General features: G+C 44.1%; 1 protein-coding gene across 1 annotated transcript; it reads right to left on the bottom strand.

The window, feature by feature from the left end:
* Nucleotides 1-4,324: 4,324 nt before the first annotated feature.
* GPR149 (G protein-coupled receptor 149) lies at nt 4,325-27,776 on the bottom strand. The gene is made up of 4 exons (XM_068407075.1): nt 26,802-27,776; nt 25,616-25,808; nt 22,336-22,709; nt 4,325-4,897 (listed from the first exon to the last, which is right to left on the bottom strand). Exons 1-4 carry the CDS (start codon nt 27,768-27,770, stop codon nt 4,325-4,327), a joined length of 2,109 nt encoding a protein of 702 aa, XP_068263176.1. The 5' UTR covers nt 27,771-27,776.

Here is a 27,776-nt window from a genome sequence, read left to right on the forward strand (position 1 = left end):
GCCCATCCCTAACAGGTGCCACCAGCCAGGGCTTACAGTACGTGCCCCGTCACCAATGTGCCTGGCCATGCTCTCGGGTGCCACTTGACTCGGACACGCCGTTCCATCTCGTGATAGGTGCTGCGTGCCTAAGTGAGCTGTCAGAGAGCTGCTTTTGTCTGGTTTATCTCCTTAAAAGTATTGAAGAAAAATGTTCTGGGGTTACCTTGAACCACTCGGGTGACTTAACAGACGTATTCTCTTTGATCCAGTGTCTCTCCAGGATGGTGTATTTTGACACCAAAGCAGTGCACACATTTGAAATAAATAGGATTTCAGTGCAAGAGGAGATTTCCATATGCACGCCTGCAGCTACTGCATTTCAGACATGTCTTTTTAACGCTGTGAAAAAAGCACACGTTCTAAAGAAAACATTACAGATCCAAACAGTTTTAGCAGATGGTAGAATTAGATGTTGGAAATAAATGTGCATCTATTCATGCAAAGATAATTTTCTAATACGTATGAAAAGATGTATTTCTTGACATGATCTCAGTGGTTTGCATATTACTGGGCCTTTTCAACTCCTTGTAACCACTGTTCATGTTCAGTTTTCATCCACTTCAGCAGCAAACTATCATGATGTAACGTAACACATCTGTACATAATGATCTCCACGTAGCAGCACGCTCTCAGAGCGGACAGAAGACAGTGTTCTCCTTTCAGTACCTTGCAGTGAGATTCCTTGAAGTCAAATTCCTAATGAGGAAACATGAAACTTGTCAGGTAACACTGAGGGGGAGGAGACACAACAAAAGAGGATCCCACGTTACAGCTCTCAATCCACTGAGTAAAATCCTGCTACTGCACGCTACCAGTACTGCACGCAGTAGGACTGTCTCTGTGAGTAAAAATTTTTTGTGCAAGGACCTTTAAAATTAATTTGTTTTATAAAACATAAGAGTGTACAACATACCAGAGAATACAGATATGGGTACTGTAATTCTTGTGGGAGCTGTTGCTGGAGTCTGGGAAAGCAGAATTTGTTCTGCTCTGAGACATCTAAATCTGCAAAATTCATTAAGAGAGAGGAACATAACACTCAAACCCTCATCTTGGAAATCATTACAGTGATACATCCTGCAAAGTCAAATCATGTTCCAGGATCTATGCATCAACCCCAAATCTATAAAGGTAAAATAACATACAAGAAACATCTATTATTTTTTATGAAATTACTGTATTCTGAAATAGTGTGATGCTGTAAGATATATCTTCTATCAAGATTCGTACAGAAAATTTACATTCCAGCACCTGGCTATCTCTTTTCTTTCAAGCAGCACAATCCTTTGAGGCATTTGGGATTTTTGGGCCTGGCCTTGCTTATCACAGATTTATTTTTCTCATAACCCTATTAATGTAATGTTATTCTCAGTGTCCCTGAGTGCCACTGAAAGGGAACTCTGACCCACGGCATGTACTGCTTACCAAAGATTATCTGAAAAATTATTTCCCAGTTTCTGGTTTCCTGCCCTTTGCATTATTCACCTACCCATATCCTAAGAGCAGGGGAAGCCCAGGCGCTGACTGAAGTCACATTTTCCAAAGGATTCTTTCCAGTGGGTTGCTGTGGGGTCTGAACAGAGATGAGGTCTCTTTCAAGTCACCTTCAAACGGTCAGTGACAAACACTTTGCCCTCAAATGTCAAGCTGTCACTGAAATACATTAAAAGGTCAGACAGGGGAAAAACAACAGAGGAGGAAGAAAAAATTTTTCCTTAAAAACTATTATAAAATAATTGTTTTAAAAACTAAGTCCAACTCCATTTCAAGAAATGATAAATGAAGACACCTTCACACTTATGTGAATAAACAAACCAGAGGCAAATGTTCTCCGACAGCAAGTTTTCTGGTGCTTTGTGCAAGGAGCTGGTATCTACTCAATAATTACAACCTGGGTTTTCAGACACTTTAAATTGTTTAATGATGTGAGTCATTTAGAGCAAAAAATAAAATAATCAGACGTTTGTACGTTATCAAATGTACAGATTCATTAAAGAAAATGTATGTTTTATTACAGCAGCGAGACAACACTCCACAATCAGGTCAAGCTCCAGGTCACAGCTATGCAGAGTTTCAACCCCTCCCAATTTTAACCCTTTGCAAATAAATCCATCACAGATTAACACACATAATGTTGGTAACACAGTCCAAATCACCTCCAGGAAAAACAGAACACCTGACCAAACTGAAGCTGTGATGGTGCATCCTCCATCACAACGCTGCTACCTTTATCTGGACCGAGTGTGGCTGTTGCTATAAGATACCTTCTGTGTTCCTCCTACGGAACCCAAAAGCAACATATTCAGAGACAGCAGAAAGCGTCTCTCTGCTCCACGTAGGATACAGATTTACTCAATAGACTTACCACTGATTGTTCCTTCTGCTGTAGTTTCTTGTTAAATCCGACATACAGCGCCTTAGTGGAACTAAGAGCCTTGAGGCAGTCTCACGAGAGCCCTTCTTTTCACCTTGGAGAGGCAGCACACGGGAAGCACAACTTGCAGAGTGATCCATCTCTATCACGGCAACCTGCAGTCCTTGACCCTGGTTTTCTTCAGCGCTACATCACTGTCACACCAGCACAGCCCCACTGAGGGCGAGGGCAGGCCTGATTTATGGTGGGGAAGCGAGCAGGCAAGTCGCCCGCTTGTTTTCATGCCTCCACATTGAACGCTGAGGGCAAATGGACACAGTATTGGGCCCTTTTGCTCTGTCTGTTCATGACCCATAAAGGAATCCTGAATAGGGTTGTGCTTATCCTCCCTTGCACAGACACCTAACCGATTCTGTTGTCACACGTACCACTGGAAATTAAATCTATTCATTAAAGCAGCAGTATAATTTTTAATCAAACTGCTGAAAGTCCTGGGAGTATATTTACCTCTGTTTAACTGGAATGAATGACAAAACCTCAGAAAAAAGAGCTCTCAGTCAAAATACACTTTCATTTCAAGCACATGCAGCGTATTTAATGTAAGACTTGAGGACTCCATTCACTATTTCCACCTTGGCTTGTCTGAATTTGACACAAAATAGAGTATTCACTGGTTTAAGGTTGGTTTTAGACTTAGTTTTATAAGTCAGTAGGGAGATGGGCTCCTCTTGAGGGAGATACAGGGCAGGAACTTGATTTAGGTAACCAGACTCACTCTCTTGAGGTTGATGTCTAAGTTCAGTCTCTAAGTTTGGCTGCCTTGAATAGCTCCTTCCCTGTCTCCTAAGCACTCACACCCGAGGAGTGATGACAGGTTTACTGACAGAATACACATGGCAGAAAAAAACATTAGTGTTTTTGGTGTGAGCCACTGGACTCCTGCAACTATCTGCAAGATACACTCTCTCTCGTGGTTGTGTTGATACAAGTACTAGCTTCATATGGGCCTTGAGGAGGAAGATGAGATTGTAAAACTATTCCTTGCTTAGAGACAACTCAGACATGAACTATTCAAATTACCTTTGACATCCTACCTCTTCAAACAGTTCAAATGCTGCCTTTATCTGGATTGAGTTGCAAATACTCTGTGAGGCTGGGAAACTTCTTAACTTGGTAAGACATCACGGAGGCAAAAGGACTCTCCAGAGTAACTGGCATAAAATTAACCAACATTTGTCACATTTGATCAGAGAAATGTCAAGCCATGAGAACACTCGTAGGTTTCACAATGTCATATTTACAAAATGTGCATGCTTACATCCCAGCCACTCATATTCAAAGGTCTATACAACGGCCACTTACACAGACATTACATATGAACCACATATAGAGTAGGAGAAAATTAAACCATTTACATATCTTTTAATCCTCTACTTAGTCAACCCAACGAGCTAGTCTTAGGTTTGGGCTACAGTTGTTCAGGTAAATATTTCAAGTCTGGCACATCAGTAGGAGCAGAACTGCGAGTCAGACAAAACTGCTGTAACCTCACACCCGTGGAGCTGCTCCCTCACTTTCCACAGGTTCCCACAGACAGACCACCCAGTGCCAACAAGCGACCAGAGCTGGTTTTTAAGACTCTATTTAGGATTCCTTTGAGACACAAGTGTTCCTCAAATAAACAGACACATAAATAACCTGAAAGTCACTATGCAAAGCTGCAAAGCACTTAAGTATTTGTTATCCCATCCATATCTCATTAAAAGTTTTAATCTATTTAACAGTGTACCCAAATAAAATTAATTTATAAGTTAGGAAAAAACAGTTGTCATTGTATTTGCTAGGGTAACTTGAGTCAAGAGGAGCAATGTCTGTCAAATCAGTTTAAATGTCTTGATTAAATGCCTTTTAATTGCTGTTGCCATCTTCTTCCCGTTTTCTGTATGCTTTATTCAACATCTGAATTTCTTCCTGATAACCACCTCTTTCCATATGCTGCTTTTTACTATTCTGCCGATGAGCTTCGACAGTGTCTGGAATTGATATGTTAATATCGCTGTCAGGGTTGTTTGATGGGATGAAGAGGGAGTAGGAGGCAGTTTCCCCTAAATCACACGAGACAAACCTGTTTTCTTTCCGTGAATAACGTAAGGATGGAGACCTTACCTGTGTGGAGGACTGGCTGATGTTACTGATGATTGACACAGTGTCCAGGGCCTCTTCATTGTCACAAATTTCAAGAACCTCTAAATGAATTTTAACACTCGTGTCAGCAAATGTGTTAGGAGACTCCTCCGGGTTTGGCTCGTGACCTACGCTTTTAGATCGATACACTTCAATTTTCTTGGACGTGGGTGTTATTTTTTGCCCTTCAGTGCTCACCTCGTACGTAGATAAAGAGAGCGTTTTTCCTGTGGGTGCCTGAAGAGATACAGTTCCTTGGAATGCACACAGAGGGATAGCTAAGGCCCCGCCTGATCGCTGGAAAGAGAAAGAATGACCATTACCTCATGCTAATTTTTGAAGTCAGAATCCATTATAAATAAGCCAATTCTGCTTAGTTTGTTAGCTTATTTTACTGTTGTCGATTTTTCCTTGCAGTATTTTAGAAACCTGGTATTTATGACTTTAAAGAGTAGAAAGAAGTGTTTTATAATTATACACTTTAGTATAAAAAGTGAAGCCCCAAGTGACTGTGACTCAGCTACAGCTTGTGGACACACACACTTTATCAGAACAGTCTACACGGCACAGCTCCTCGCAGCCGCTCCCAAGGAGACAGCAGCACGAGCAGGCACCTCTCTGGCTGGTACTCACTGGCACCTCTGAAGGTGTTTTCACTCTGCTTAAATCAGACCAAGACACTGATCTCCTAAAGCTCCTCATACAGTGAGGGAAAGGAAAGAAATGACACCAGAGGACTGTTCAAACCAGGACCCTACGCTGACAACGTCTGTCTCCCTTGGGCACCCTGTCTTAATTAGCCTTAGCTAAATTAGGTGCTCAAAGACAGATGGCTTAGCTACCAAGCTGAACTTTCCAAAATAACTTGTCATATATTATTCAGGGAACTTTTAACACATTTTTGTTTATTTTTATGGTGGAAATAATGTTCATCCAACAGTATCAGTTGGAAACCTGTAAAAAGGATTTACAGCACCACTACCCTGATGGCCAGAGGGCCCACCCAGAGCCCCGCTGCCAAACACATTTCACAGTGGTTCTAGAAGCCAATATAGCATTTTCTTCTAGAACAAAGCTGAATGCTCAAAGCTGAATGCTCAAACCAAGAATTTTTAGCAGTTGCAATGAAAATAGTGTTTCAGAGGCTGTAAATAAATAAAGGCATTACACAAAGACATCACTGCGAGTGCCTGCACGGAGAACAGAGGACATGGCTTGCTCCTCTGTGGACCGTGGTAGCTGACTCAGTGGTAGGTTGTTACTTGTTCCCTTCCATAGTGCTGCAGGACAGATCCTGACTCTTCTCATGCCATAAAGTCTCTCGTTTTTAACTGTGGAGGTTGTCCACTCAGTGACGTGTCGTAGACAGAACAAATGTGATGGCAGCAGCAGACACACACAACAAAGAAACATCGGACTCAGGTTCTGGAGAATCTCACTGAGGGGTCACCTATTGCTCCATCCTCATCTGCTTTGCTACAGTTGACTGCTTACTGAGAAGGGCAGGGATTAGCATTTGAAAACCTGCTCTTATTCACTAAAAAATACTACTAAAAGGAACTGCAGCTTTGCCAAAAGCAGACTCCTTGGCAGGCGGTGACGTGCTGACTTTGGGACAGGGCAGCTCACGAGGAAGGGCTACACTGGCTTAGAGGGAAATGCACCCCAGAGAAGACTACTGGGATGAGGGGAAGCTGCAGGATCCAGCTCTGCCCCCACGCAGACACTAGGAGAGGCGTGCGCGGAGGGTATTGAAAGCTGCCAGGTAGCAAGGTGAATCAGTCTCCTGTGCTGCTGTTGCTATGCTGCTTCTGGGACCCGCTGATGATCTTTTAAATCTACCTCGAATATCTCCAGATCACACTGTTATGTGAACTCCACACTTACTCCTGTTGTGCTGCAGCTCCCTCTCCAGCTAAGGTGCATCCCTACCTCCCGCTGCTGCTGCCTCACATCTCTTACTGGCCATGTGAGGGAGGGCTAAGATGAGAGAGGGAGACGGCTGGCTGGGACAGAAGGATAAGCCTCTGCGTTTGTAAGTGTCATGATTAATCTGCCTGCAACTAAGAGACAAACCACAGGAACCCTGGGCTTTGGAAAAGACCAGTCCTTCCCAGGCAAGTTACAGGGGGATGCCCTGAGCTCCCCCTTGGAAGCAGAAGCTCCAGTATTGTCCTCCTGGGTACTGGTTTGTCTTGTGCAAACTGTCTGAGGAGAGACAGAAGAAGAAAAGGAGTGACAGAAAGACCAGGTCTAATAATTGGCAGCACGGGCAAGTACTAGCATTACTTCAGCACTGAAAGGACCTCTTCCACTTGGACCAGTTGTGTGAAATAGTTCCTTTCCAGTAAAACTGAAAAAGTGAGTAGAAGCAGAAGGGTTTAGGATACCGACTGGAAAGGTGAAATTGTTCACAGTGAGCTGGGAAGGGTAATTATTTCCTGATTATTAAAGGAAGCTGTTGTGATGAGACTTGTCGAATTAGGCACAACTTTACAACCACACAGCTAAATCAAGTGCCACATTACCTCACCTTCACTAAGGAGCAGGAAAAGGAAATTAGGTTTCATTGCACAGAAAAATCTTGCCAGACTGTGACTTAATGTGGTCCTTCGACAAAGGAATTTGCCTGACAAAACCCCAGGAGCTGGCTTGCCCTGCTGGAAGCAAATCAAAGTTGTATTAGTCTCCTTAATAGATTTGTCAGAGAAAAATGGTCCTCAAGTGTTCTTCCAATGTGCAGTTACAGAGGCAGCTATTGTGCTGTGTCATCAAGCCAGCAAAGGTCCTGTATCAATGAGTGTGAGATGGCAGCAGCTCCCTGCCAGCTCCTGGCCGCTGCTCGAGCACAGAGCCATGGTGGTACAGGGGCTCTCTCCAGTGCAGCTCTCCCAAGGGGAAGCACCAGCGTTGTCTCAAAGCAGTGATGAGGGAGCTTTTTCTTTAAAGCACAGTTAGGTGTTGGCACTTACATTTTCTGTAGCAATTAGTAATTAGGATCACTCCTCCAGGAAAGGAGAGATGTGAGAATAACTGTTTTCTCAGCTTGAGGAAGCTCTTCTCCACTTGTCTCCCATCCCAGGTGCTTACTAAGGCCACTAGACGACAGAGCAGCAACCCCAGCTCTGGGGAAGATCAAGTGGGCAATGGCTACTGTTCCAAGCAGCACGGACAGAGGCACAAGGTTAGTGTCTTGGCTATTGCAATAGGCAGAGCCTGGATACCTAATCATTTTGGTAACAGGCATTTAGAACAGTGTTTCTGTTGGATATAAGCCCTACAGCTCTGTTTCCAGCCCCCCGTCTAGTTTCTGCAATCAATACTCAAAGTCCTTTGCAGAGTCAGTCAAGAGTGTCTGCATTCCTGGTAGTTAATCAAGCTCAGAGTCTGAAGAACAGCCTAAAAGAGCACTTAGATTATACAGAAAGACATCTAAAGAGTATGAAAAAAAAAGTTAAATAAGAACTGATTACTTCAGCACAAGGTTACGTTCTACTCAGTAAAACACTGCAGATTTGTCAGACTGAACGTCAAGAAGATGGAGGATATGTCTGAGGCACCGGGGGGAGAATGAGTACTCCTCACTTGCTGGAAGGAATACTCCAGTTCTGGAGAATGAGAAATTTTCCAGTGACCACAGATTTAGTGGCTCTTTCTGAAAGTCTGTTTTGTGTTGAGAAATCAGTATTTACTTCAGAAGTGAAAGGGACATACCAAGTCTTCCATGCTACTTCCCAGTCACTAGTGAGGAAACCAGCAAACTACACCATTTTCCACTAGAAAAATTCCAGTAGAAATATTGTTCCATTACAGATGCCTTCAGCTGTTTCTACAAGTAGAGAATCCAACACAAAAATGCTATGAATAAAATCACTGTTAGTCCCAAAGAGGGAAGAATGCATTTCGGGTTTTATGTACAGCCAGGTAAAATCAATTATTACTGGAATTACTTTCAGTATAAACCACTACTAATGAGAACAGAATGTGACCCTTAGCTTGTCCTTGATATCGTTATTGAATATCCGTTTTTGCTCCTTATGATGCAACCATGGCAATAAATAGGAATCTACCAGCAAACCAGACTACACGGGTCCATCCTGTGAAGAAGTATTTTATCTTCCACTCCCACTGTAACCTACAGTTCAGCTTTCTGATTTTAAGCCTTACAATGAAATTCAATTCTAAAGCAGTAGGAACAGGAAGCAATTTGAATAACACTTAACAGTGGCCTTCAGTTCATCCATCCACGTTCCTGTATCTCATCTCTGCATTATTCCAGTGGGAACAAGAGCATCCACAGTTGTAGAAGGGTTATGATTCATTTTTCTCCCGTGAGGACAGAAAGAGATCCACTGTGCTGTTGCTGAACGTCTGCCATCTCACTCTCCACCGCCTGGGCCCAAATGCCTTTTGAAGGGGTACTGCTCCACCAGCCCCTTCCCACACTCTTTTGCCCACACACTTTGTATTCCTGTATTTAAAAGAAAACCTAGCTTCTAAGAGAAATGTGCACATTAACTCCTCCCACACAAATTATGCTATGTGTTCTCTCTTTAAAGCACCTCTAAAAAGATGTGTTTCAGAAGGTACAGAAAACTTACAGCCACTTGTTTCTCAGATCATCTTCAGAAAGACAACGTTTTGATGCTCTCTTGACAATGCACGCAGGAATCAGGCACGAGCACAAAAAGCTTTGTGAAATAAAATAAAATCCTGTCTTTTCAACCAAAGTGCCATTTTGCAGCTTTTGTGTCTCTGTAGCTTTGCAGCGTATTAGATACACATACATAATTATCATTATTCCTAAATAAAATGTAGAAATTTTTCTACAACTCCAGTATTGTGTTTGTTTATTGGCGTTAGTTACACCAGGGTTTGTAGTACTATCACAGACACCCCCAGCTGAAGTGCATTCTTTCTCACTCTCCTGCATCCCATCCCAGTTTGGCATCCATGGTAACTACACAAGGACAAGGGTGACCATGATCCTGTGAAGGGAAGGCTTGACTGTCTGAGACCTTACTCACTCTCAGCTAGGAGAGGTGAAGGAAGGATCAGACATCTGCTTGAAAACAGCAGATTTAAAATTAAGTCTCTTCTGGTTCTTACATCCACTTATAGATACTTCTTCTCTGCGTGCACACATGCATAGATACATACAAGTATTTATTTATTCATTGTACACATGCATATATGTATATAAAATATTTATCTTATAACATTTTATTTCTTACTTTCTGGTGGGACTCAAGGAAAGGTTTCAATTTGGAAATGCTCAAATGTTTCAACGAAAAAAATCCTGCCATTCCCCAATCAAAACATCCTGTAAGCCACAATCGCTCCCTTTACGCTGAGGCCAGCTTCAACTGAACCCCACAAAATATCTGGCGGTCTCACACACGCTGCAGTCTAGCACTAAATCTGAGCTATCCCTGTTTTCTGCAGGTTTGCATCACAGGAACAGCAAGTTGATGATTTTCAGAGGTGCTCAATATATATCCACACGCATTTAATGGCTCGGGAATGCTGCGGGATCACTAATGCTGGGATGTTTGCCAGGAGCTCCTGCCAAGGGGAGCTGGCCCTTCCCTTGCCTGGTTTTACCTCCTGTGGGGGGTTTATTTCCATCCCACCCTCCCCAGGGCACACCCTTGTGCAGCTCTGCCCGAGACGGTGCCGCTGTTCTGGCTGTCAGGATCTGGGACAGGGACTGCGCCGGGGGACTACGTGTGCCAGCACATGCATTTGTAACAGGCAAAGACACAAAACTACCAGGAAATAAATCACAAATGCACTTGTTCCTTAAGGAGCGCTGATGCACGCTGAGCAGAGAAATCCCTGCATAACTGATAAAGCAAATCCTTTCATGATTAAATTAAACCATCCACCTCCCAGATTTCACAGAGGACAGAACGCAGCTGTCGTTGCTACGAGGCAAACCTGCCTCACAATCCCTGCGGCTGCAGACTGGGCTCCCTGTCCTGCTCCGGCTGCCTGAGCAGCGTTTGATCCGGATTCACCGTGGGAAAGCTCCTGCCACGCCGGGGAGGGCTCAGCCTCTGCAGGGCTGCCTGCGGGAGGGCTTCCATTGGGAAATGCTCAAAGCAGTGAGCAAGGGCCACCGGGAGCCGCCTGACTTACAGTTTTTAAATGATCCCACTAAGGCCGTTGATGGCACCTAGAAACTCCGCAGCCTTCCCTGAATAGAAAATGGGTTTGATCCCTACGGCTTTTTTTGAGGGGGATGGGAAGGGGAAGGTGACTTTTACAGAATCTGTTATTGTTTTTCCTCCTTGCAAACTGGCAGAAACCAAAGAAAAATATCCTTTTCTATCTGGTTTGCCGTGAAATACTTATGTGAAATATTAATAAAGGGGCATTAAGCTGCAAGTACACTCACAGAAAATTGTAATTTCCCCACTTGCCAAAGCAGAGCCTCCTCCGCGTGCTGTCGGTGCCTCCCACGGGTGTCTGGCGTCCCCTCTGCTCCCAGCAGGGTCTCCAGGAGCTGACCCGCGATGTGCAGAGCTGGGTGCTTATAGAGAAGGCAGGAATGTACGACTGCAACCAACTCGGAATACTGATCCTGAGGTAGTGACATGTGCTGGTCAAAATAAGTTAAAACTCTAGTTTACAAGCGATCGAGAATTTATTCTGCTAGAGGAAGCCTAGAAAATTATTATTTCAAGTACCAAACACTTCTACATACTTTTTGCATTTCATATTAAGTGTAACTGGATCCATTCTGTTACAAGGAGCTTAAACTCAGCGGTCTTGGTTCTCCAGTGCTTAGCACCGGCAGAGACCATCACCCAGTCTGGATAAGCACACGCTTCCCAGGTAATTTGTTGTTTCAGGGAGCGGGTGGCTACACTGCAGGGAAAGGAAAGCACAAACAGCTCCATTCTCCAAACACTGTTATCAATTAATCCTTCATCTCCTGAGAACAAAGCTGATCCTGTTGGAGATGTGGATCCTTAGCCAGGTAACGCTGGTTAGCAACTGGAATCAAAGGTGAACTGTTCAGAGCCACCCGGCCTGAGTGGTGGCTCACGCAGCTCACAGCTCAGTGTGATTTTAAAGATAATAAATCGCTGTCGCAATATGGTAAATGCCAGTGGAGAAAAAAAAGGTTAACTGGGGAAAGAAAGGAAATGCCTAAGGGCCTGGGATTCCTACGGGATCAAAGGGAAGCAGAAAATTTGTCTGGAGGATGCTGCAGCGCACCTCAGTTAGGAGCCACCCTCCCTGACTGTGCCAGCAGGCTGCGTACTCAGACGTTGGGAGTCTGAACTAGTTGCCCAGACATGGTTGCCTCGTGCCATCAGAGATGCCATAGAAGATTCAAGACACCCTCAAAAAACTTTCAAATATAACAGAGGACTAATGGGAGACCTACAGCCCCCCGAAGCAGCTGCTGGAGGCCAAGTGGGACACCCTAAGGCATCTCAAGTGGTTCTGCACGCCCGTGTCTGGGCAATGGGCGCAAGCACAAGGTCATTTGTAGACTCTCCTTCATGATTCCTAATTTTCAAACGTCGTGAATCACAGCCCCTGGAATCAGAAGACAGGTGTAACATCAGTGTTACAGTGAAGTAGAGATCGTATTAGAGTGTGTCTCTCGTCTCTGGAAAAGGCAGGAGAGCTCTGCTGGGAGGTCCCAGAGTGGAGTGACTCCCCCCAGCCAGCGGAACGGCGCCGTGGTGGAGCCAAGGACAGTGGGCAGGTTTTGGAGCATCCCAGTCCAACGCCACCCCCATCGGGCCATGCTGCCTTCCCAGAGATACCAGCAACCTAAATAAAGCTCTAATGAGTTTGCGTTCCTAATTACTTTGGTGGAATACAGCTCCAGCTGAAAAGTTCTATTTTTAGAATGTTTCCAGTCAGGATCCCAACATTTCTTTCCAGAGACAATGTGTTTTCTGTTCATTTTAAAATAGAAGCTTAGTCTTCCACCTCCCTAAAAATAAAAATTAGCCGCAGTACAATTAATTACTGCAATGATCTGCCCTTTGAGAGGCTGACTGCTGTAAATTTAGACCTAACAGGGTATGACAAGAATAGACAAGCTCACCTCAGATGCCCTGAAACTAGTGTTTGCCATTGGCCTGCCCGGTGTGGACAGACTGGTATTTGGAGCAAGTTACTAACAGAAAGTGCAAGAGAGGCATCCAAGGTAAGAGCACGTGTGTCTACACACCAGAACTGCTGTACTCAGCTCTCTGGGGTTGAAGTGAATGAGCTCAACAGAAAGGCCTTTAATATTCCACAAATAATGCATATGGCCCCTTCAGTGACCCCTGCACCACACGGCTGCAGCACGGACAGAAGCTCTGAAGGCGCCTGGCTCTAAGGCCGCTCAGTGAGCCCACGGCTCTCCTTACTGCGGGGCTTCGTGGGAGCCATCTGCCACGAGCTTCAGCTTCTCTGTCGTCCGTAATCGCTGATGTCCTACAGAAGGGGGTGTTTAGCCTGGAGAAGAGGAGGCTCAGAGGTGACCTTAGTGCAGTCTACAACTACCTGAAGGGAGGTTGTAGCGCAGTGGGAGTCGGCCTCTTCTCCCGGGCAACCAGCGCTAGGACAAGAGGACACAGCCTCAAGCTTGGCCAGGGGAGGTTCAGGTTGGACATTAGGAAGCATTTCTTCTCAGCAAGGGTCATTAGCCATTGGAAGGGGCTGCCCAGGGAGGTGGTGGAGTCACCATCTCTGGAGGGGTTTAAGAAAAGCCTGGACATGGCACTTAGTGCCCTGGTCTAGTTGCCATGGTGGTGTCAGGGCAATGGTTGGACTCGATGATCCCAGAGGGCTCTTCCAGCCTGGTTGATTCTGTGATTCTGTGACTCTGTGATTCTGTGCTCTGCTCCTACTTATGCTAAAATCATTACAATCTATATTTTCACGTAAAGATTTGCTGTTTCAAATCTATTACATTTAAATAGTCTTTTTCACAGACAGAACAGCTGATTTTACAAGGAACAACTCTCTTCAACATGGAAACAGGCTTGCCTGATGGGATTTGCTGATACGTCTGGCTTTCAACAAACTTCTTGCCTTCAGGACACCTGTCTCACATCCTACACTGATCTTTCAAAAGTAACTAGGAAAATGTGCGTGTCTGTTTGATTTGTTATTTTTAATAAGATTTTTAGAACAAGTACAGACTTGGTCCTTATGTAATGCTGTGCATTTGTTCTCACAACACAGTGTGAGATATTTACGACAATTTCTAATAATTTATTTGCAAGTTCAGATAAAAAAGAGTGCACAGAATTAAAATTTCAGTGTTAGCTCTAATTATTTGCATAAAGATAAATATTTGCGCAAGAAACAGAGATATTATTCAAAACCTACACTAGAGGAACATTTAAATTTCGAAGTCATGCACTTGAAAGTTGAAAAATGCCAGCACCGTGGCTCCCTGGGCAAACTCACTCTGGCTCTTGTATTTCTGTCTGGTGTGGTTTCCTCATGGGTACAGTGAATGTGGGCAACAACTGACCACGCAACTGAAGGCTAAGGCCATGGTCTAGGTGTACACCTCTGTTCATACAGAGAGGGAGGTGGAGAAGCTGCCTGAGGTTTTAAAAGCAGAACAACGAGGCCAGCACTGCACTGAGGCAATCACCTTGCTCTTAGCTGTAGAGATACCTCCAGCCCTGCATCTCCACCGCACAGTATCAGTCAGTGCCAAGTAATAAGGGTTCTGTCAACTGGACCACAATTAAAGCAGTGTTAGTGTCCACAGAACTGAAATTTCCTATTTTAGAAAGGTGCAACTATGAAATCCACATATCACACTCTAAAGAACATGGGTTTTGCATGGTTACATATATCTGCCAAAGCTTTCCAGCCACGGACGTTTGAAAATGGCTTCTTATGGTCTTGACTGACAGGGCTGGTTGCATCATTAACTGTCTGAGGCAGGTCAGTATTGCAGAGAAGAGCTCTATCGGTACAGAAATCAGAGCGTGGGATGTCCAGCTGGTGGACATTGATGGTCCAGCCCTCTCCATCACCTTGCCACCAGGAAGTGGTCACTCTTTGCACAGGAGAGAATCTGCTGACGTTCATTCTCTTTTTTGCAATACCTGCAAAACTGGCCCTTACCCTTTTCACCAGACTTGGTGAAGCTTATTTGACGTGTGTACTGACAGTCCTGGAAAAAAGGTCTGAGTTCATTTGCAAGCACCATACTAACAGGCTTTCTGCTGAGCTGCAGGAATAGTAAAGGTAAACTGAAATGGTGTTTTCGCTTGCTAGGAAAATATAATGAAGAAAAATATGTTGAAGAACAGCAGAAGCCTTTAAAAAATGCAGAACATATCAGGCTAGAACGTCATGGCTTTATGGAAGGTGTCTAAATTGCACTGCTTTTGTAATCCTACTCCATTAAGTGGCATTAGGGCCAATGCACAAGGATCCCTTGGTCAGGGCGATATCGATTTTGTTTGCAGCATTGCCTGTTCTCTCAGAAAAGGAACACTGATACCAGTCAGGGGCAGCTCTTTGCAGGATTGATTCCTGTAAGAGTCTCTGACATACGGTGTTGTTGGTCAGCTCCACAAGGCTTATTTATCCTCATTACTTCTCCACAGCCCAGGTTTTTATCTCTTTTCTCTAGTTCCATGCATGCACACATACTTGTGTCTAGCATTCATAAAAACCTGTTTAAGCAACAGATCTGACCCAGAGTAAACAGCAGCCACAGAAAGCTAGCTGCTTCACATGGGGCTGCCAGCACGAGGGGAGCGCTGCAGGAGCTCACCTATACTCATCCTTGCCTCCTGGGCAAATGCTTCTACTCTCAGTATTTCCCGTTTGTGCAATTCAACAGTGCCAACTGCAGCTTAACTGCAAGCAGAGCGTCAGCGAGCGTGGCAAGGACCGCCCGCTTTGTCCCACCTGGAGCAAAGTTAGATGATGGTTAAATGATACATTGATTTTCCAGCCACCTGCAGGAGGGGACCAGATGAGAACATCACAGCACATCAGCGTGGGTGCAGCTGTATAGGCCAGTGGAAAGCAAATATAATCTTCAAGTCCGTTCGTACCTCAGCTTCTGCGCCGTGCCTGGTGTTTATTGGAATGTTTACAACTTTCCTGGAGTGAGAAAGATCCTGTGTATTTATCACTGCTAACAAAACCTCAAACTGCAGACACACAGAGAGCGAGCGCTGAGTCCTCCTAAGGGAAATAATTCACACAGCCTCCCCCTTCTCTTTGCAGGGCACATAAATAGGTTCTATACAGAGAGTCTCTTGAAAGAGTTTGCTTGAGGCAACCCACAGATGAGATACCAAGTCAAAGAAAAAAAATAATCAGAAAACCTATAACATGTTGCAAGCCTGGGAGATTTCTGTTGCCTGAAGGCAGTTAAGTATAGGCAAAAAAATACATGACACATTTACACTCAGTCTCTTTAGGAAAGGGAGATACCTTTAACATCTCATAAAATACCAGTGTATCTTTCAAAAATGCAGCTGAGCAAGAGTTAGAAATGACAAGTACCATTTTTTCTCTCCCTCTCAATTATAGCTAGCCTATATAGGCATTAAATAAAACTGCTGCCTCATTCTCCTTTCATGCCACTTTTATTCCAGAGAAATCACTTTGATGGAGTAACTCTCTACTCACAGACCAGACAAATAGGAGACAACCAGCTACGGCATCATTACTATCACTCCAAGGTAGCGACAGCTTCCAAGTAGCACATAGCCTCCACAGAAAATCAAAGGCATCACATACATTGTCTGGCTCCCTGCTCTTCAAAGAGCTCAATCACAGTAATTGAAGCCTTTCTCACTGCTTATTTAAGGTCTGAAAATGGCAGAGTAAAAAATACTGCTGTCACAATACAAATTAAAATGGGCAGCCTTCTGCAAGGATCGCCTGTTGCTCGGAGGGTGGAAAAAAGTAACGTAGGGAGATTCTCATCCCTTGTTCCCCTGAGTCACTTTATGCAGACAGAGCCCCACCAAATGTAATGGAATATTACCTGACTAAACGCTGGGATGTTTGGGCTTGGGCTGCTTTGGAGCAGCCCCCTGTTGACTAACCTTGCTATTTACAACCTTGAGTAAAACGTGGTTGGATTGTTCCCCCCATTTTGATAAAGTTTGAGTTGCTAAAGGTAACCTACTGCATCTGCTTTTGACCGTCCAACTTCCAAAGCCAACCCCAGTTTCCTGCCTGAGGTGGGAGGTTGGTTTGTTGGGGAGAGCTGTGCTGTTTAACACCACTCCCCTCTCAGCCTCTGTGGCCGACACGCAGGCAGCAGGTCAGCTGCAACTCACCCCTCGTACAGCGTGTGCAGAGGCTGTCAGGGAGGGCCACCTCCACAGGAACTGCAGGATTCTGGGTTTACCCATTAAATCCTTATGCCTTTATCTCACTATGCGAATCACATAACTTTAAAATCAGCAAAAACAAAGTCATATTCGCAAGGACCCAGTTGCAGGTGTTACTGGCAGGGTTTACCTTTGGACCCGCAGAGTCCTCAACCCTGGCCAATTTCCATTCAGATGAAACTCTCTTTCCTCGAGTTGGCTGGCCAGGTTTAGCTAAGCACACAGGTTTTCACATCTTAGTTCTTAATCACAGTGTAACGCAATGCTTCGGTCACACCAGAACACCAGACACTATTTCCAGCCATACCAGCACTCCCAGTTCCTTACTCCATTACTTTTTCATCAGAGATGCCAAGCCTTTCCCTGGATCCTTACCCTCACCTAGCAGTGCAAACCACCTTCAAACGAGATGGAAAGCATCCCCCAAAATTCAGTCAGATTTCAGCAAGTCCTTTGCCTCAGAGGGGTTTTTACTATTAAGCAGTTGTGTGCACACTCGGCCCATCAACCCAACACACGCTGTAAGTTTGGCGGTAGCAAAATAGGAAATTGAACATTTCTTTGTAACTCAGAACAGCACACATGCCCATCAGCATGACTATAAGTTATTTAACTGAACACCTCCTGCTACAGAAGTAGAGCTGGAAGAAAATGCACAGGATGGCTTTGTAGGACAGAAACTAAGGGGACACATTTCAAGGGCACGGCGTGTACTTCAGCCTCTTGACTTCCATTAGTGTTAATGGCAAAAACACAGCTCTGTCCTGCCCTCAGGATGCAGCCCAAGAGGATATTTTTGCCTGGAAACACCACAATTTAGCACACAGCACTGCAGCCAGTACTCCCACCTCTGCCTTCATTTCATCAGCACAGCCACTGCCATATGCTTGCTTTGCAGAAAGACAAGATTTGTGGAAGCTTTAGTTTTCCCCAGGCTGAAACAGAGGCAAACCCACAGCTTTTAGGTGAAAGGGCTGAGTAAATTTACTGGAAAGTGCTAAAGAAAGAAGGCAGGACGTGTGCTGGGTTTGTTTCTGGACCACAGCACGCTCAGACTCCACTGTTCTCCAGTATGTCACTTCTTTTCCTCCTGAGCTTTCTCAGAGGAACTTCGGGCAAGTGTTCTTCTGTGAAACAACGCTTGGTCAAGCCTGCTTTTATTTGCACACTACATCTCATCTCCCTCTCCTGTTCAACCTGCTCTGAACAAGAATTTTAATTTGAGAAAAATGCATTCTGGTTTTCTATAAGACAACTCACTGTCCATTTTTCAACAAGTATGTGCAGAAGGACTGAGATCATCTTTTCCTCAAGGTCTCATGCCAAGCACCTATGCCCTCTGCTGTGTGGAAATTCAGCATGTAAGGACACACTTACCACACCACTTAACAGCTAAGCTGAAAATCCATGTGTAATTCCTGTTCTTCCTCCTACTGTAAGTTATTACAAGTTCTGCTTATTTAAAAGAAACCTGGAAGTACTCTAATAAGAACATCTCTATTTATTTCTGTGATCAAGCATTTGTGGCCTGAAAGTACTGAAGATGAGGAACTTTTATCCTATTAGGATAATCACCCACTTCTTTGTATGGTTTGGTATCTTCTCCCCAGCTTAGCTGACAAATTAAGAAGTACACGGCCAATAAATGCTAGGGGAAGACTCCTTTTTTAACAAAGGTGAGAGAGGGAGAGTGATGAGAAGAAAGTGACTTTTCTTAGATACTTTGGGACTTCCAGACAGGATAAATAAAAGGGATGGCTTTCAACTTATTTCATGTTTGGCCCAAATTGATCTTTCATCCAACATACATCTGATAAATGCATTAAAGCTATTTTTACAACGCTTGCTGGAGTTTCACATTCTGCCCTTTTTCAGCAGCAAAGCAAATGTCAGTGCTGTGGAGCTCTGGACACTCACGCTGAATGTCAGAAGCAGGGAGATCTGTACCTCGGAAGCCTTGAACTTTCAGACCGCAGGAGCCTTAATGCCTGGCAACTGCACACTGGGTTGTAACTTGGAAAATGTCAGGAAAGGATGAATTGGGATTCCTTGCACTGCAAGGAGTGAAGAAGTATGTCCAAAAGTGACATAGAAAGCCCCAGGGCCAATAAAGCCATCCACACGCAGTCACTGCCAGCTGCTTCACGGAGAGGTGTTCGTACCTGCTGGCATGGGAGTCACAGGTGCAGCAATGTGAAATGGCAGACACAGGAGATGGGAAAAGGAATTTTTAATTTTTTTTTAAATACCATCTGGAAACTACTGCTAATGATGAACCTAGTGATATACTGACCTTATTAACCAAACTACACATGGCACACAAGAGGTTAGTGAGAACTAGATTAAAACCAGGCTGAGTCGTCATTTACTTTTGCCCACAAACACGGTAGCTCATCACTGCACACTGCAACGGAGTGAACATTTGCTTTTTCATGAAAGGGATGATCAGTCAGATTTGAAATATCAAACAAATCCCTGCTTTGACTCAAATGATAAACTTGTGTTTATCAGAGAGGGGATTCCCTCATTTAGATATAAAACACATCTTCTACATCTCACCTAGGTACGTGCCAACGGCCGAGAGCAAGTCGATGTAGCTTTGAAGTCAGCCCTGCGTGGAGCAGGAGGTTGGATCAGGTGACTTCCAGAGGTTCTTTCCAACCTGAAGCCTTCTGCAGCTCCTGTCCTGTGGACTTCACACAGGCTCTTACCCCACTCCCACCAACTGTAGTGCCAAATGTCTACAGAATTCCACAGTGCACACTCAAACCCTCAGAGTTTAGTTAACACTCAGCCAGGCAGACTGGCTTTGGCTTCTGACTTCATTGTGCCCCAAACTCCTGCCTCCTGCACCACCTCGGGGCTGCGGTGGGAGGAAGGACTGGGATTCTAGGTACCAGAGTTCAAATAAACAAGGAGAAACTGTTACCAGCTGTGGAGTTCACTGAAGGGACATGTTAAGATGAACAGAAGCTGTGGTTCTGCAGGCAATGCCCCAGAAGCATGAGAGCCTCACCTAGCCCAGTCAGCACACGCTCCAGAAGACAGGGTTCTCATAACCCAGGCAAGGTCAAGTCCTCCCCTCCCATTCGGACCTTAAAATCCAACTTCCTTCATGTAAGTTTCCCCTTCCAAACATAGCTCGGGAAAAACTAAGGCTTCCAGGAAAATTATTGACCATCTTCTGTTGTCCTTGAATAGGGTGTGAACATGCAACTGTATCACCTGGAAACGCGTTTCTCAGATTTACAGAGACTTCTGCTTATTTCAGTGGAGACACTTAAACCCCTTGACAGGCAACTGATACTTGAGTTTGTGTGACCACTGAAGGCCAGTGGGAGAATAACTGCTGCCACACAACACAGCAAACAGCTTTCCCCAAATAAGAAAATCACCCTCCTGAGCATTTAAGTTTTCAATTAAGTTTTTGCTCATTCCTCAGAAGAGAGACACACACTCTTGTTTTCTCTCAGTGTCACAATCCTGGAGAAAAACTGAAGATATGCTTTTCCTATGGCCAACATGAACTTCTCACTGTGCAAATACAGCAAAAGAAAAGGAGTAATTCTGCCACATACTACAAAAGCTCCTGAAATTTCATAAAATAAAATGAAAACTCAACCTCAAATAGTATTACTATTTATCACTCAAATAGTAATAAAATATTTTTTTAAATACTTCAGTGTTCTTTGGTTTTGTCCTTTCGCTTGTGTTTCCTGGTTGCTCATGCATGATACATCGAAAGCTGATACTGGCTCCTTTTGGCTTCCACCAAGGGAACCTTCCAAAGGTGAGCAGGCAGTGCTGACATTTTGGGTTGTCTCAGAGGCAATTTACAGCAGCAATATGAACCTGTGACTGTGTCACACATAAAACATGAAAACTGTACTGATAGGTACACAGAATCTTGACAATGGGTGTGTATCTGTGCTGCCAGAAGATCATTACATGCACTATTTATGCAGCCCAAAACTGTGCACTGGAGCATAAATGCCACAGCACGGGAAAGGTGCACACAGAGGGAGCAGATAACTGCACGATTACCCCTGTTCACTCCTTAGGCCACTCTGAGATCTTTTTAGAGCCCAGTGTGTGCCAAAAGCAGCATGTAAATGCCACAGGGATAAACAGCTGTTGCTCATTTCAATTTCCACTACAGATGTCACAGCGCAGGCTCACCTGGGGCCTCGTGCCAGCGTTCGGCCTTTGGCTCATAATCATGAATTTTCAGGGGACAGAAAGTCCTCATCCTCGTTGCCCACTTAACAGGCAGTTGACAAGGAATGGCCACCAACCTCACCAACTCTCGTCAGAAGTCAGTGCAGACCCTCCCACTATGGGCACTAACAACAAGGTTTGTCACAGCAGAACCAACACACCTCCACGCTGAGGAAACCAGTGATCCTGCTGTTCGTGATACGCCGCTATCCCCACGGCAAGGAACAGGCAGATGAGGACCCTGCCCTTGGAACAGCTCGCAGTCCTGCAGTCTGACAACTGAAAGCAAACCCCAGCTTTTGTGGCAGTGGTGGCACATTCAACAGGACAGGCCTTCAGGTGAAAGAGTTACACAGCAAGATTGGAGCACGCTCCATTAATTTAGGTGGTATGTCCTTAAAGCCTGTGGGTTTTGATACTCCCCTTCTCCCAATCTGTGAGCTCTGTTGGGTTCAATACAGTGCACACCAGAGAGAGCAGAATCAGAACATCTGTGCAAAGAACTACACAAGCTGAGGTTACAGACACCTTTAACAAGTCTTTCCATTGCAGTGCTAATGTATTAAGACTCTACCTTTCTCTCAGAGCTCCTAAAAACTAATAAATTTCTCAGAATTTCTTCTTCCCAATAACTGTCCACAATCCAAAGGAAACACATGAACAATATAATATTTGGAATATTTTTGTTTGAGTCTAATAGGAATCTTTATGCCCAGATTGAAATCTACATTTCTCTGTGGACTTACCATTCATGCTTGGTTTTGCAGTTCTCTGTTTTCCCCTACTCAACGTGTAAGCATGACAAAAAAGTCACCAGATGCTTGGAAATACTCTTGAAAATGTAATCTTTTGGAGTCTTTTGGAGAGAAAATTCCTATTCCTTAAGATGAATTAACATAATTTATACTGAATTCTTACCATATACAGATCATGCAGGTGCACACAAAATAATAATAATCATTAAAAAAACATGATTAAGAAGACAAGTGAGAAATTATTGCAGGATCAGAATCTGCAAATAGGTGTGCGGTTACTAAAATATACAACACTAAGTATGATTTTTACTAAAAGTAACTACACAACCAATAGGACTAATAGTAATTTGAATGTAAGTAAAAGGTTAAGTAATTCTTATAATCAGAAAAAAATAAGGGCAAATCCATATTTTACCTGCCGAGGTGTCCTCTCTGATTTACTCCTGCACCATTCCCAGTCTGTGAGCTCAGGCTTACGGCTTTCCTCGTGAGACAACCTCCGTTCTGGTCCCTCAAAAAGAGTCGCCGTCTCACAGCTTCGGCCCTCGCCCCCTGCGGGCGCTCCCTCCCGGGAGCTGTCCGCGGTGCTGAGCAGCGCCCGCCCGCCGCCCGGGGCAGCGCCGCTCCCTCGCCGAGGGGCTCGGGGCTTCTCGCCCTCGCAGCTCACCAGGTTGTGACAGGACGTAGATTGACCATCACCATCGTGGCGGTGGTGGTTTTCACGGGATATTTTGTAGATTCCATAACCTTGCTGGAATGACAGGTTGAATTCGAAAACCCTGCGTTTGGCTAAGCAGAAAGGGAAGAAATGTCATATTGGAAAGAGTCAAAACCAAGAAGAAAAGTGAGGTGACATACACAATGAAAATTACATTCTAGAACATGGAACAAATTATTTAACGACTGCTAGAAACAGACAAATTTCTATCCATAAAAAGAACGAACTGTTGAGAAGAAAGACTTCTCAGATGGTATGTTATGCTGACTTCTTAATGAATTCACAAATTACACATTCCAAAGTTAATGGATTCCCAGAAACTGGTGGATTATCTGCCATTTTCAAAAACACGCGATAGATGATGTTTTATGGGACACACACAAGAAGAAAATATCTAAATTTTGTAATACTGTCTTTTTCAGAGGCTATTTCAGCTATATTCCCAAAGGTGAAAATTGTACAAAATGATAAAACGTTTCTGAGAATATATAACTAACCTTCAGTACTAATAGTCAAGCAAGAAAAACAGAATTCTAGCATAAACAATAAATATTTGAAGTATTCACACAATGAAATTTTTTGTATATTCTCCATTCTACATTCAGTGCTCCAACTAATCTTACACAGCAATTGAACAATTAAATAACAATTCTCAATCATTATTTATAGCCTTTTATTCTTCCTCCTTTCTAACACAAAACACCTCAGATTCTTCATCCTCCCCCTCTTCCTCTTACATTATGTAGTAACTAAAGAAGTGCCTTTTATTTAAGTAATGAAATCATCTTCCCACCAAACCTTTCATGCTAAATTATAAAATAAAAGGTATGGGGATACATTTGTACAACCTTTATTTCTACTCAACAGTTTGTGTGCTTCCTAGATCATATTTAATTGTGGGTGAAATCCTGACCTTAGCAGTCATTGCATTAAAACTTGAGAACAGCCTTTACTACAAATATCTAAAAGTCACAGATTTATCTTAAATAATTTTATAATTGCTATTTTTCCATCTGTTGAACATTTATTTCTCTAAATAGCATTATTAAATACAGCTGAAATAAACTGTCTTCTGGACGAACTGCAGTCGTCCTCTCTGGGAAATTGGTTGAGATGGCATCAGTTTCAGCACAAGCCATTCTGCCTTTGGAGAACGTGTCCAAAGCAAGTGAAAGCCACGAACGAGAATGGCTTTTCTCCAGGATTCAGGAGCTTGCTTTCTCCCTGAACATGCACTGAATGTCAGGAATCCATCCACGGAAGTCAGAGGACTTTCACTCCAGAGAATGGGAAACAACACCCAGACACTCAGAAGTATTTAGTTCTTCACTTTTGCAGTTGGACTAGATGATCCTCGTAGGACCCTTCCAACTGAACTAGTCTAGTCTAGTCTAATTGTAACTTTCTAAATAAAACTTGCCAGCACTTTCAACTCCCCCTGGACCAGGCCTCAAGGGACAATGGTATCAAATGCTAGCACTGCAGCTCTCACTTCTGAAGCATTAATGCATAAACATATAATTGTTATATACAAATATAACTGCAGCATTATAAATAGGAAATTGAAATTTTTTCTGTGAAGTTATTATTGATAATAATTATGAATGTAAATCAAAAAATCGACCATTGCTCTATTGTAGGCTTCCTTACTGATTTTTTACCAGAACATATTTATTATACGTTAACAGAGATCTAACAGACACAGATGTGTTTAATATCCTGTGGCAGATCTCTATCCTTCAAACTTTCCATAGTTACCTACTGTTGAACAGCTGGATTTTTTTAAGTTCATACATTTTCGCTTGTCCCAGAAAGCAAATGTGTATGAATATATATGCCTACATTTGTGTGTAATTAATGTAAATTAATCACTAATAAAGATACTGAACTTATATTAATAGGTATAACAAGCTTCAAAAAACCATTGTAATAACAAGTACTTCTCTCAGAGTAATACTGGAAACATATTTTCATTTGTAATTCAAAATGCAATCCCTCTGTGCAGCTACGTGCACACTGGAGACAGAGGTACTTCCTAAGTAACTGTGGCCAGGGGATTTACAGGAAGGCATTACACAGTCTTTTAGCCACAAATATGATGAAGTTATTCATGTTTGCAGAAGCCTAAGTGTGCTTTTCACTAGAGATAAGTCATGGAGTGACAGCTGTATTTCTTTGTCTCCTGCTTCCCTGGCTATCACCACATGATCAAGTTCTTTATGAAAAGAACACGAGTCGTGTAACTGCGGGAGACAGGCTGCGGCAGCAGCGTGTGCAGGGACTCCTCCAGCTGGTGTTACAGGGAGGCCCAGAGGAAACCAGGGCTTTGGAAGACTCCAAGGAGCTTACCAGTGAAGGTCTGGCATCCTCTGCTACACCAAGGTAAGCTTCATAAACACGCAGGGAAATATTTTTAGGCAGAAGCTGTGTCAGGGTTCCTTAGCTTTCAACAAGCAGCAGGAATGCACTGAGACAGAGGCCCCTCCCGTCCATCACATCCTCACTATTTGCTGATTGGCGTCGCTGTGACTTCTGGTTAGTAGCTACAGCGCAGGGGTACAAACATTAGCTCCTGCTCCTCTCCTTATAATTTGCCCCCAGTTAGCACTATTTTTTTCCCCCACAACATTAAATGTGTTTTGCATGTCCCATATATCTGATTGGCAAAAGTCAGATTTTGGTAGATGCATCTTCCCCAGGGTAAGAGAGGAGAGCGAAACCAGGATTCTGAGTCCGTCGGACTCTGCTAAAAGATCTGACAGTGACCTGGGAAAATCAGCCACGCTCCTGTGCCTCAGCATCCACTATTTCCACCCACCTGTCTCGCAGGAATGTTGAGTCTCATATACTGTACTGAACAATGTCTGTATACCAGGTAAATGATTTCAAGGAGTGCAAAGTGCTGTTACCGACATGAACTTCCTACCCTGTTTACTACGAGACACGTTCCAGCTGCGCACCACCCTCCCATACTTACTTTTGAGTTCTTCTGAAGACACTGCGTACGAGTTCCTCCTGCAATTAATGATGCAGCCACAGGGCAGGTGGATCCAGTGTTCTGACAGGACAAACACTGGGGTGACTGTGGCAGCCAGCAAAGTCAGCAGGAAGCTCAGTGTCTCAAACGAAAGGCTCTGAAAACCAGTGACGTGCTGGACAACCATTTGTATCTGAAAGGCAGAGCAGTTTGAAATTAAAATCACTTCAGGCTCCTGAGATACTTCCAGGAATAAACAGAACATCTCACCATGAGTATGACATAAGTAAAACACACAGGTTGTCATTAATGTGTGCTGAGCCTAACAATTTTGTTTCTAACAGAGAGTGGAGAAAACACACTGACAGAGGCTCTCCTCCTCATTCTGCATTTCTCAGAAAACCCCTTGCTTAAGCTAAATATAGATGCCAGAGCACTATTAAAACAAGCAACTCAGAAAAGCCTGCTAGCTCAGTCTCTCCTGCACGGCTCTGAGGAACCCCAGCTCCTGATGGGGAACAGGAGAGGGAACTTGGCACCACACCGGGCTGTGCTGCAGGTGCTCTGTAATGCTCTTTCCACGGAGAGCAGCTCAGGTGCTAAGTCTATACACACCCGGGGACAGGGATAACACTGCCCCAGACCCATGTTCCATGTTAACAGACTCCTTTCTCATTATACATGAACGTACCTGTTCCCAAATACACCAGTGCATGCACACAGACAGCCCTCCCCGCCCTCCAGTGCTACAGAGATTACAAAGATGCAAACAAACCTCATTTTTCTAACAAACTCCCATTTTTTAGCCTGGCAAAGGACGTGCCAGCTGTGAGGAGGGCCAGAAGGGCTGGCTTAGTACAATTCACAGACCCCATAATGCTGAACAAATGCTTGTCAGACAGCTGGCAATACAGAAGGGTGGACCTTATTCATCCCTGTATTCAGGTGATATAAATAATGTGATGATAGAGTAACATACTGATGAATCAGGCTCTGCCAGACCTACTGAAAGCCAGTTAAATTCATGTAGTGACACAGACCTGCTCAAAAGGACTTCTGCTGGCACAAACTGTACTATCAGGAACAGCTGCAATAGCTACTGTTCATGTTGAATCCACGGCACACCAACTCACATCTCAGTTAAACGTCAGTACACAGCAGAAAGTAAAGCAATCTGACCATTTACCATCATTGGAAGCCAGAGAATGACTTTGGTCAACGCCACAATCAGTGAGAACCGTTTCTGGGCGAAGCCCACCGTGAAGCTCCTGCTCTGTGTGCTGGGCATGCAACGGGGCTCGAGTGCAGCGCTCTCAGCCACACCTTTCCTCAAAACTGCCTCCGAGCTCGGACACGTGCTTTGGAAATGCTTCAGGGTTTTATCCACAGGGTCCACCGGTGACAGAGATGGGGTGGCAGTACTGCAGCCTGCAGGCGTCCCAGGGGTGGCGTAGCCTCGAGAGATTTCCTGGTAATCGATGTGCAATAGCTGATGCTCATCTGAGCACAACAGCTGGTAAGTTAGAGGAACAGCCAGCACTGTGAGGAGGCAAAAGCACAGCGAGTAGACAATAAATAAAAACAAGATGTAGGAACTGGCACAGTCAGTGAAGCAGCCCCAGGAGGTGGGGATGTAATTGCCCCAACCACAGAGAGGCAAAACGCAGATCAGCAAACTGACAATCCAAATGGTAAGAATGGCCCATGCCATGCTCACCCGTCGCTTGGAAGTGCTGCAGCCCATTGTCTTAGTTTTGTTGATGGTGTAGAAGTTGTAACAAACTATAAGAGACCCTTTCATGTTGCTAGAAATGCCCTGGAATAAATACATAAGCGCTGAGGCGGTGCACAGAGGCTGGGGGAGGACATCACTTGACCACTGGATGAGCATGAAAATAATCACTGGCACAACGCTGATCAAATCATCTAGTGACAAAGAGGTCACAATCATTGAAACAGTGGTTTTGTTTTGCATTTTCAGCAGGGAAACTAGTGAATAAATGCTGCCCAGAAGTGCTGTGAATGCAATGATAAAAGTCAAGCAGAATAGAAAGACATTCAAAGTTTTATGCTCACTAGGCTTATCCATGATGCTATGATTTTCAGTGAAGAAGCTTGTCCCATTGAGTGACAAATTACCAGGCGTTACCGACATCGTCCT

Source organism: Nyctibius grandis, chromosome 8 (genome assembly GCF_013368605.1).
Source record: "Nyctibius grandis isolate bNycGra1 chromosome 8, bNycGra1.pri, whole genome shotgun sequence".
In the NCBI taxonomy this organism is placed as follows: domain Eukaryota; kingdom Metazoa; phylum Chordata; class Aves; order Nyctibiiformes; family Nyctibiidae; genus Nyctibius; species Nyctibius grandis.